Raw genomic sequence first — 12,401 nt, 5'->3', positions numbered from 1 at the left:
AGAAGTTTTGACAGTTTGCTGCTGTGGAGCATTCAGAGGCGGAAACACATCAAGGAGGAAGCATATCAGCGATCAGCTTTCTTGTTGCTCTGTTTCCATCTATGAAGAGTTTTCAGGCCATTAAAGTCCATCATTCTACAGTGAGAAAGTGTTCAAGACATCTCAACAAATTTACCCCAAGGTCAGACCGTGCAAGGCTCAAAGAAATTGCAAAAAAAAAAACAAACCCAAAACCCATAGCTACATCTTAGACTCTACAGGCCTCAGTTAGCATGTTAAATGTTAAAGGCCTTGACAGTACAATTATAGAAACATTGAACAAGTATTGTTTGGTTGGAAAGGCTGCCAAAGAAAGCCAATTATCTCTAAACAGAACACGGGAGCATGGCTTCACTTTGCAAAGTTGCATCTGAATAAACTCCATTCAGTTTTATTTTTATTGCGCCAAATCACGACAACTGACGCCTCAGGGCATTTTATATTGTAAAGTAAAGAGCCTACAATGAGATAACACCAACAATCAGATGCACTTGGCGACAGTGGGAAGGAAAAACTCTCTTATAACAGCACAAGCACATAAAGCACAAGATGTTTGGAACAATGTCCTTCAGACAGATAAGACCAAGATGGAGATGCTTGGCCATAATGTACAGCATCCAAACCACACGAATCAGCACACCTCATGTTTACCTCATGCTAACTGTCATCACCGTGAAGGAGGGGTGACTATTTGGGCTTACACGGCTGGGGCACCTTGCAGTCATCGAGTCAACCATGAACTCCTCTGTGTACCGATCTAATATTCAAGGATCAAATGTGAGACAGCTAAAGCATTGCCCAAGCTGTGTCATATAACAGGAAAATGATCCTGGGTACAGCAGCAAATCTACAACAGATGAGCTGAAACCAAGGCGTTGCAATGATCTTAAGAGAGCTGTGCAAAACCCCGCAAGCATCAATTAGCTAAAGCAACACTGGAAAGAGGAGTGGGCCTCCACATTGTAAGAGACTGATAAAGTCTTTCAGAAAACAGTTACTTGAAGTTATTGCTGCTAAAGGTGGTTCTAAAAGCTACTGAATCATAGGGTGTAATTAGTTTTTCACAGGACTATATAGAGCTCTGTGAAAGAGCCGAATTCTGCAGCTCCTAAATGGCCACTCAAGGTCTAAATCTGCAGCATTTCCTGACCTAACCTGACTCAACAATCACTCTTCTATCAACACGTGTGCATGGGAAGAGAAGTGAAGCATAAATACACAAACTAAAGTGCTTAGTGTGACCAGGAGGGATGATTACAGCAAGTAAAACTCACATCATTGTTTGTATGAATTAATGAATCCATTGCTTCTCTAAAGAACTGGATTTTAATGAATTAGCTAGCACCAGTATTCATTTTTAAAGACCACAGGATTATGACGTTTGTGAATTTGTTGTGCTTTTCATGTGCGTCACAGCCACAAATATAAATAGATTTCACATTTGATGAAACATTGAATATTAAATTGATCTTTCTTGAGTGTTAATAAAGTTTAACCAGTAAATCAGTTAGTTTTTATCATATATACTAGTTTGGATATCTCAGTGTGCGTGAATGCAGCATGTTTGTAGTGTAAATGTGCCTGCATGGTGTTATGGTGTGTGTTGTTCGTGTGTATGCAGTGTACATATATGTCTGTCACCGTGTGTGTGCTGCAGAGTGGAGCAGAGCCCAGGGCTGTCCTGCCTCTATTCAATGTGTTTAATTTTGAGCTTTTTGACAGCTGCATTATTCACAGACTAGCAGCAGGCTGACTGTTCTAACCTCCATCCACCCACTGCAGGGGGCTTTTCATCTCTGCTGGGGGGGAAACTGCTCGTGCTCTGCCACGACGCTGTTACAGTAACGTATGCCTGTGTGGCTCCGTATCACCGCTGCATTTTTTAAAAATTCAATACTCCAAAACTGCTTTGTGTAGCAGTTTATGAAAACAAACAAACTGCAAATGACAAAGCGAGGCTGCAAAAGCACCCCGGTCTCACTACTTCAGATGCTGCAAATTTGTCTAATTTATATGTGTCAGGCTGCTTTGTTGCTACCATCACGAAACATTATGTGATCCATCCATGTATCCTTTTTAGATCAGTGGCTTTGAGCCTGCAGTAATGTGCTAATACTCCACTACTGTCCCAAAGCTGTGCTGAGGGCCTGCACTTAAACATATAAAAGATCACAAAAACTGATAGATAAACGTCGACTTGCAGGTTATTTTGAACAGAATTCATCTGACCGTCCTGGTTTACGCCTCCTGGCCATTATTTTGAGTTTTTAACTAAAAATACGCCATAATTTAAGAAGTGTTTGTTTAAATCTACTCTTACCTTGTGCTAAGCATGCTCAACAATTTAACATACTAGCACCACAAAGAAAACATATTTATATTTGTGGCGATTACCTAAGAATACATTCTTATACTGTAACAACAAAGCAGCTGCAGCCCACATTTCTACAAACGAGTCAAAGCCCAAAGAGGCCCGTGTTAAAAATGCCCAGCTCTCTGACATAGATTAACTTTACAACTTGGCACAAGAACTTCCTGTTTTGTTCTCTAAAACAAGCTGCTTCTACCGCACATCCAAGGCCAATTCAGAAATACCAGCTAACCTGACTTCAGTGCTCTTGGACTGTGGAAGGAAGCAAGTATATGTGGTGGAAACCCAAACAGACACACGTAGGACATGCTAGCCCCACACACAGGCTGATCTGGAATATTTTTAATGCATTTTCTTGACCAATAATATTGATTGCTGTGTCATTATTCATGCAAAGAGTGTCTATTCTACTTTTTTTCCAAGAAGGGAGATTATAATATTTATTTGAATATTACAGATGTCTGTGTGAAGTTATACTCTCTATTTATGCACCTTTCTTACCAAACTACCTAGATAGCTTTGCACTCCACCCTGCTGCAAAAAGTCAACCAAGATAATACTTAACTCAGTGTTGTTGTTGTGTTTTTTTAAGGGAGTTCACAACCCAGTGGGTCATGTTATGCTAGCTACATCCATTCTTTGTGTACAGTTTATACATATTATACATCCAGCATTTATTGATAAGCATCATTTTTAACTTGGATTTTAGCAGTAGCTAATAAATGTTTAATTCACATTTATTCTCTCCTCCTCTTAGCCTTCTTTCTTGTCTATTTTGCTTAGGAAATTACACTAAATGGAAGTTCTCAGCCATGCTCTTAATCTTTGAATTCATGTGGTCGCAATGGCACAGGTGCATAAACTCAAGCATGTAACCATGACAACCTGCCTTTACATTTGTGAAACACAGGGTGATTCTAAAGAGCTCAGTGAACTTGAGCATGCTCCTGTAATAGGATGCCATCGTTGCAGGAAGTCAGTATGTTCCTCGATCAAATGCAAGTTGTATTATTACAAAGTAAAAGCGTGCAGGAACGACAGCAACTCGCCCGACGCATACACTGCATAAAAATCACCAACCTTCAGATTTCCTGGGGCATTGTTACACGTGATACTGGGCTGCCTAGAGCGTCTCCAGTTAGTGACCATCAAGTCTGCACTGCAGCTGGTTGACTGGTATATCAGAGCTTTTCACCTGCTGCTGCCAAAGATGATACGATGGAAGCAGTGAGGGTGAGCCAAAACAGTAAAGTTACAAAGCAGACCGCTTAGCAATGAGATGAAGCACCTTATAAAACCCGTGAGAGTGAAGCAGAGCTGCAGCGTCATAACTCTCTGCAGGTTTATCTATGAAAGAATTACTTAGCTTACTTAAGATGATACTATACAGCTCAAAAAAGCGTAAAAGTGTAAGAATACAAATATTTTTTACATGTTATTTTTTTTACAGGTTAGCAGCTCGAACATCATAAAACTTTAGACCTATCTTCAAGTTTGAAGACACATTCTGAGGGAACGAGGTCAAACCAAACCCTCGAACCTCCCGTCAGCTGGACACAAGCTTCCAAACCAATGTGACCCAGCCAATCAGACATGAGAACCAGCACCGTGTGTATCAGAAGAGGCATTTGATCATGCTGTGTGTGTGTGTGTGTTGAGAGGCAATAAATGTCACTGATTGCTGGCGTGATAATGGGCAGGTTGAGAATCACTTCAGACAAGTGATGAAGGTTAAAGAGATCTCTCTCTCTCTCTGCCTCCTTTTAACAGCTGAAAGATTTGCAGGATGTACAGAAATTTGCTGTGTGTGTGTGTGTGTGTGTGTGTGTGTGTGTGTGTGTGAGCTAATAGATCAGCCGCTCGTTAAAAGCCTGGTCCTGGTACCAATTTATCGCCGTGTAGACTGACAAAGGGGAGGGTCAGAAGTTGAGTCCAGTCTTTGATCGACTGCAGGAGCGAGTTATTAGTAAACCTTTCATTCTGTCGTTCCTGCGCACTGCTTTTTCTCTTTTATGGATAATTTAGAGTGATGGCTTGACTAACACTTATGTCACTGTAGCCGGCATGTAGACTTATGCCATCAGAAACAATACGAAGGTGTCATTAGTCTTGTAAACACTAGAATAACATTAATCATTAGAAAGTGATTGAGTGATTGGAGATAACAGCCTCGTAGTGTCATTATTATTAGTGTAATTTGCTCTTTGAGGAAAACAAATCATTAATTACTCCTAACTCTAATATCTGTTTCCTGTTTCTAGCTTCGCAATGTGTCCCGAATGTGCATCTGCTGATCAATTTCAAGTCAATGAGGCGTAATGATGAGAAATTCGTGGCATGAGAACTGACGAGGTGACAGTTATTAGAATAATGTTTATAATTACAAAAACAGAAATGTTCACGACTCTCTGACAGCGTGATGCACGAGCCACGTGTCAGGATAAGGTCGGATCACATTCTCCATCAAAACCACAGGCGGTTATAACTGCCATCGCTTTTTTCTGGTTTCAGACTTTTGCATCAGATTTAGGAGCTTGCTCCCATTTAACCACAGCAGCACCAGTGAGCTCCATCCTTGGGTGTTCAGATGATAAGTGCCGGCTTGCAGGTCATCCAAAAGCTGTTGGGTGGCGTTTTAAGGTTTTAACCCAGCTATTTCTTTATGGATTTTGAAGCTACAATCATGTATTGTATATTAAAGCTGGGCATGACATCATCCCTTGATTTAGCTTTGAATTGAACAACATGCACTAAAAACGTGACCTCATTTGGATGAACGTGGTTATGGATAGCAAGCTTCAACTGTAAAGTCTATGGAAGCACCACATAAACACAGACAGCTGCTAATTGTTGCTAAGAAACATAGAAATAATTCATTTGCTTTATATTACTGCTCAACATTCCCTGAGATCACAGCACTGAACTTGCCAGTTACCTATATAAGATTAAAAGTTGCATTTACACGTCTCCATATTTGCATTTTATGATGACTCTCCTCTTCTTTTGTGTAACAAACTAAAAGTGACCTGTTAAAAGTTACAGACTGCTCTGTGTGAACTGAAGTCAAGCATTTGTTGTGCAGGTGCTCATGAAAAAGCACCTATCTGCACATCATGCAGCTATTGAAGAACTTATGTAACACGAAAACATTACATTTCTGAAATGTGCAGCTCTCACCGTATTAGCAGCACAGGAACTTGTGGTGGTAGACTGTACATAAAAGATGGATGCATCTTCCCGGTCCAAAAAGTGAAGCTGGTGTTGAAATGCCTTACACCTGCATTCCTTGTAATGGCCAGCAGGCACTGGCTACTGTAACAGCCAAACAACCAATGAGAAACTTGCTCTGTGACCTCAGTGGACACTTTCTTGGTCTCGGTATCTGTTTGGGGTTATATTAAAGACAACACAAGGTTCATTTTGTAAACAGTGCTCCCAATTAAAGGCACGAAGGAGGACATGCTCAGCAGCCGAATCCATCTTTTACAGTCTATGCTTCTACTCTGCTTCCACTGCTAAATCTGATACTGCATTACTGCCTCTCGTGTCACTGCTGGCAGCTGTGAGGAGTTTGTAGTGTAATATAAAAAAGAATGAAGAGTGAAAACATAACCCAATCCTGGATTGTTTGCCACAAGCATACACTTCAAGAAGCCCATTTTCTTGTGGTTCTTGCAGTTTCACCCGTCGACTTCTCGGCATTAGTTAAAGGTTTTATAACGTTATCAACCAGCTCCACTCATACAAACCTCAACAAACTCTCTCTACCCCTCAAGCGCTCTCTTAAAACCGAAATTCAGAAAAAGTCTTCAGCGGTGTGTGGTTCGTACACAGCTAGTTCACCAAATAATCAATTCACTTTTAAAATTCTGTTTATTTTTTAATCTTTTTATTGTTTTTACCGCTTAAAAAAAAGACTCCAGGAGGACAAACTTTGAATCCCTACTTTTCCAAATACTACATCATAATCTCAGTAATTTCCACCACATCCAGACGGGGCTGAACTAATGTTAAAAGTGCACCGTTAAATTGCAAATCTTATCCTCTGTCTCCTTGTGGGCTGCTGATCTCTGCGCTTCACTCCTTGACCTGTAATATTAATTTAAAAATGATTTAAATGAAGTGAGTATAACAGTTTAATTTCTCTGTGTGTAAGCTTCCCTCTAAGGGTTCATTCTTGGTTCAGCATTACACTTAGCAGCATTTCTCTTACACCACACACACACACAAGCTCAGGGTCTCCAACTGAGGAAGAGGAGAGGCTACTAGGGAGGAGAGGAGAGCAGTAACAGAGATGAAGGGGAGGAGGAGGAGGAGAGGATTCATATAGATTTGATAGATTGGAAGCTTGAGGCCGAGAGAACACCTGAGGGAAGAGAAAAATAAATTGGATGGAGAGAGAGAGCGAGAGTGAGCAAGAGAGGTAGGGAAAGAAATGGGAGAGAAAGACAATAGCTGCATGAAATTGGATTGAGAGAGAAACAAAATGAGAGATAACAAGCAGAGGACAGAAGGCAGAAAGAGAGACAGGAAAGAAAATCTGGAAAAGGGTAGAGGATGAAAGAGACGAGGACGAAGCAGGAAAGAGGGAACGTGGAAAAACAATTTTTAAAGGAAAGAAAGAAAACACGACAGAAAATAGAATATTATTTATTGTCACTTCACAGGTATGATGACATTTGCATGGTTTCTGTCATATAGAAATGAATAGAGACGTAAATAAAAATATATATATGTGAATTAATAAAGCATTATGAACTGACTGTTCCACCAAGTGTGACTTTAAGAAAAGCAAGAAACTGAATAAATTTAAGAATTAAATCTAAAAGAAAAAAAGGTGTGAAAGACAAACAGAGATTTAGAGGTGAAGGAGAGCGAGAGGGAGAGACAGAGAGACATAGAGAGTGAATAAAGAAATGCCGGCAGTGCTTGGCCAGCAAATTATTTGCAGAGCTACAGATTTCCAGGCTGCCTTGTTGGCCTTCCTGCATGTCTGTCACCCTGTGTGTGTGTGTGCGTGTGTGTGTGTGTTTCTAAGGGGGCTTGTGTGTTGAGGTGTGTCGACCACGTACACATGTGCATCTGTGCTTGTCTGTGCTAGGCAGGCTTGAACATCACCACATATGCTGACGTGTGCGTGTGCGTGTGTTTGCATGTGCATACACTCCCAGGTTATTTTTACCCTTCCATTTAAAATCTGCTTGGGGATGCAGAAGCACAGGAAGTGAGTGTCGTCTCACTTTTCCTCCAAGCGAGCTTCGGTTCTCCTCCACGTCCCGTCTGCTTGTTGTACTACTACCACTGTCTGCCATCCTCTTCTCCCATGATGCATCAGGCCTGCCTCCTATATACAGAGACAGAGATGAAATGTATGTACACCCAAAAACCATTTAAAGAAAATTCACTTGTATCTGTAGCCGATGATGACTCATCTCACACCAGAAAAATTAGGTGAAAACCACAAACTGTAGCTTAAGGAAAATATATTTCATACAAATATACAGATTATTTTGTTTTCAGCTCTGATGATTATGAATATGTTGGATGATTAGGACAGCGGCCAAGTTTCCTCTGAGTGCAGATTTCTAACACAGTGAGCAACATGAATGTTTCAGATGTCACATTTTTGTGTTTAGGTGAAAACGTGTTTAAAGCGATTCTTGCGAAAGTCATTTTTGCTTTTTGCCTTATTTATTTAAATAATGACATCAGCCTTTTACGAAGGGGTCATTGTAGACTCTACAAACATTCACTGCAGAAGTCTAAATCAGGCCTTTGATTGTGCTATTTCAGCTACTTTAACAGGCCACAGTTGCTGTACGCCTGCAAATCACTTTGCAACCCACCTACCAGCTCATGGTATGCGTGTGATTTAACTAGTGTTGTGTCCACCGTCAGTCATGTTTCTCTCCTGTTTTAATGAGGAGATCTTGCAGTTGCCACACCACAGAGCTGTACACCTGGATATAAATGACTACAGGTGGTATAACAATACTGAAACTACAGTTTAAAATCATTGTAGTGCCTCCTGTCTGTTTTCCATAAAGTTAGCCTGTTTTTTTCTTTGCTAATACATCATCACTTTAACACAGACGTTATTTTGCACCACGGGTAAAAAAAATATCAGATTTCATATCGTCACTTGTCACTAAATAAAAATAATACTGCTCACCTGTATAGACCATTTGAACCATTGTAACCAAAACTGTCACTGATGGCAAACAAACAACAGCAGGACGTCAGAGCAGAGCGGTGACAGCTGAGGATGAAGATGTTTTCCTCTGAGGTGTTTTTGTCCTCTCGGGAGAGCGGCATGTTGAGGTTTCATGTAATTCAGCCTCTATCCCTGCTGTACGCTACAGTCTGCTTCTCACTATGTTCATGCACAGAGCTGGAAATCAGATTATTCACATTTGCTAGAGACGCCAAAATAAGTGGGAAATAAAATGTTTACATCAAGTGATAAAATCTATTGTGAAATCTTTTTATTTCTTATTCTCAACAGGAGAAAGTCTTTATTTTACTTTATTTTACAGGATTTACTGGAACTTTTCTTTTTAACGCTTTATTTTTATTGGTAGTTTGGTTTTGTTTTTTGTTTTTTTCACAAAACACTCAGACCCTTAATAAGTACAGAGTATCTAGGCTAGCAGAGACGCATTAAAAAAAAGATACATCCATTTAAGGTACAATCAAATCAAATAGGTGAATTAGAGCAATGATAAATTTGGTACCAGAATTTATAATAGTTTTCCATTCAGGTAAAGGTCCCATTTTTTCCAGTACTTCTCAAATTTATCAGCAGCAAGTCTTAATGAAAAAGTCAGTCCCTCCATTGTGTAAATTTCCTTGATAACGCCTGTCCAGTCCAAAAATGACGGTGGCTCCACGTTTAGCCATTTGCGAGTTATGGCTTTCTTTGCACCAGCCAATAGTATTATAAAAGATATTTGTCAGATTTCCTCACTCCTTGGGGCAAACCACATAGATAAAACACAGTGAAATCAGGGGCCAAGTTCAAGCCCATCATGGTATTGATTTCTGTTATAGCGTCTAGGATTAACTGGAAGTTTTTTGCTGTTAAGCTTTTGAAATCTATTCTTTTTTATACTCTGATGGGAACAGAGCCAAATATAACCAGGGCCAGTGTGTTTGTGTGTTAGCAGAATCCCAACGAGGTCACGTCTGCCTCTAATACTCTTACGTATTTCACTTGTTGACCCCTGACAGAAGCTCTTGAGTTTGTTCACCTGATGTCATTTATCAGAAAATTCTTCTATTTTCTACTACTAATCTACTTCTGGGTCACTCTGCTGCAGTGTCTGTGTGGCATTCAACTTAGCCAAGAGACATAACTTCTCCTGGGTTTGCCCCGGGGTCTCCTCCCATGCCTGAAACACCTCACCTAGACGCCCCCAGAAGGCATCCTAATCATATGCTGGAACCAGCTCAGTTCCTTTTGAGAGCAGAGGAGCAATGGCTCTACTTTGAGCTCCTCCTGCAGGCCAGACCTGCTGACTCTGTCTCTGAGAGTGAGCTCAGACAATTTTATAGCCGCTGTTTGTATCTACACTCATTTTCTTTTCGGTCACCACCCATGGCTGTCGGTGGGGGTCAGAAGGATGCTTTAGATTCACTGCAGACAAATTCCCCAAACCGTCTCTCAATCTCTTGCTCCACACTTGTGAACAAGACTACCAGATTTTTGAACGCCTTCAGCTGAGGCGCCAGCTCATCCCCAGCTGCGAACAAGCAGTCCACCTTTTTCTGGCTGAGAGCCACAAACCCAGACTAGGAAGCTTACACTCTCATCCCCGATGACTTTTCAGTCAGCTGCAAATGCCCCAGTTCAAGCTCGAGGTCACTGCTGGATGAAGCCAGTGCACAGCAGAGCAGAAGAACAGTGTGTGACTTCTAATTCTAGTCAGTAGAAATCTGACTTGCTCTGATAACATATCTCAGAGACACAGGAATAATAAGGAAAGATCATACATGGAGATCCCAGTCTGTATCTGGTGCTAGAAAACCCCTCGTGTGATTTTAGAAAGGATGCCAAGCACGGCCCTTTTCAGTAAAGAGGCCACTTTTTTCGAAGCTTAAGAATAGTTTCACTTTCATCAGTTTATCCAGTTTTCATCAGTCATTTTTTCCCAGTTTTTCCCAAACATTTTCCAGTCTTGCTTGGTGAAAATGTCATGTATGTTCATCCATAAAGCCCAAACTTTTACTTTGCCACTACAGTTTTTAAAGTTATTATTGGTTTATTTTTGGGTTGACTTTCACGTTGTAACTAAAAACAAAGGCTGATGTTTAATGGGATAAATCACCGCCCTTAAACCTCTTTCTCTCACCCTCAGATACATCCACGCCCTCTACCTGGGTGCCAAGAGCCGCTGGAACAGCAACGGGCCCCGCCGCCAGTTCCACTGGAGGCTGATGTTTGAGAGCGCTGACATCACCATGCTCCGCCTCCTGGAGGCCTTCCTGAAGTCGGCTCCACAGCTCGTTCTGCAGCTGAGCATCATGGTCCATGAAAGCGGTGTTCTGCCTCTGCAAGGTGACGCATTCAGCTGTCTTCTCCTTTTTCAAAGATTTTTAAAATTCTTGTTCTTAGAGTGAATGATATACAGCTTTATTGTGCTTTTTTTAGCCATCATTACCAGTGGCTATCATAAGACAAGGCAAAGTTTTCTGCTGAGATTGGGCAAACAGCACTATTGCTGCAAAGACCAAGACGTGTAATAGACGAAGAAGCAGAGGGTCAAAGTTAAAGCAGGAAATCAGTCTATAAACTTACTTGATTTGAGCTAAGAAATAAGAACCAAACAGTAATAAAGCAAACTTATTCTGTGTGTGTGAATGTGTGAGTGTGTGATATCACTAGGAGAATCTATGCTTTATTCATGCACCTCTTACAAGAAGCAGATTGGCCTTTGATGAATAAAACAAAACAGTCTCTCTCCCCCGCTCTCTCTCTCTCTCTGTGTGTGTGTGTGTGTGTTCACTTCAGTACTTTTCACACTCCGTGTTCACACACACCTGGCGGGCACCAGCAGCAGCAGAAGACAAGTGTCAGAAACATATTTAAATAGCACAAAACACACAGCTGACTCATAAAACCCACAACGCACACATGTAGTCTGCAGAATCCAAAAAACTAACTTCCTGCATTTGAATATCTTTAAAGTTCACCTTTGCTCTCCTCCTACGACTCTGTGTTCAGTTACAGACGAGTGGAGGGCAAACATCTGTGCGAGGCGCAGCCATGGCTGCAGTGGACGCAGGGCGCACCGACTGTGCTCAGCGTAGCAGCGATATCGACGTGCATGGCTGCAGTGACAACACAGAGTCTGCGTCTCTGCAGGAAACATAGCACATCTGCTTTGACATTCATTAGAAGACGACTTACGGCCCTTTGAGAGTGTAACACTGTGTTATTTTAATATTTCATGTTAAAAAAACAAAAATGTTTAAATCCAAATCCCCGTACAGTCAAAGATCAGTAATATAATCCAGTCTTCTAATGCACGTTGTGTGAATATCACAGTTTAGATTGTTATGCTTAACTGGTGAGCTCACAGATTATACTCGTTCAGAAAATCACAATGAAGTCATCAGTTAATAAGAAATGGCATATTTAACAAAATAAAATCCCGTGATTTGTTCTGTAAAGTTTAAAAAAGTGGATCGAGTGCAGAAAGTAGTTATTAGGAAAAAACCTGTATGTTAATAACAGCTAAAAATAATAAAAACTGCTGAACAGTGATGGCATAAAAACATGAAACTACATCAAAATAATAATAAGCACCGGAGCTGATCAGACTAGAGACACAAAGACACGATGTGCACCAGAAGATAAAGCCTCATCACAATAAAATATTCAAGTGATTAACAAGTACCTCAATTTACTACTTAAGTACTCTTCCTGAGTAAATATACCTGATTACAGTACAATTTAGCCTTTGAAAGCATGTTTTTATAGGGAACCTAT

The 12,401-nt window shown here is 40.8% G+C and overlaps 1 protein-coding gene across 1 annotated transcript in view; it reads left to right on the top strand.

Moving 5' to 3' along the window:
* xkr7b (XK, Kell blood group complex subunit-related family, member 7b) overlaps positions 1 to 12,401 on the top strand; it is a 123,823-nt gene that overhangs the window by 99,265 nt on the left and 12,157 nt on the right. Inside the window, exon 2 of the mRNA XM_082518930.1 lies at positions 10,768 to 10,967. Coding sequence (XP_082375056.1) covers positions 10,768 to 10,967 — 200 coding nt within the window. The remainder of the gene's footprint in view (positions 1 to 10,767; positions 10,968 to 12,401) is intronic.

Source organism: Aulonocara stuartgranti (genome assembly GCF_965226115.1).
Source record: "Aulonocara stuartgranti genome assembly, chromosome: 20".
NCBI lineage: Eukaryota > Metazoa > Chordata > Actinopteri > Cichliformes > Cichlidae > Aulonocara > Aulonocara stuartgranti.
The sequence above is the reverse complement of the archived record's forward strand: the minus strand, read 5'-3'. Positions and strand labels throughout refer to the sequence as shown.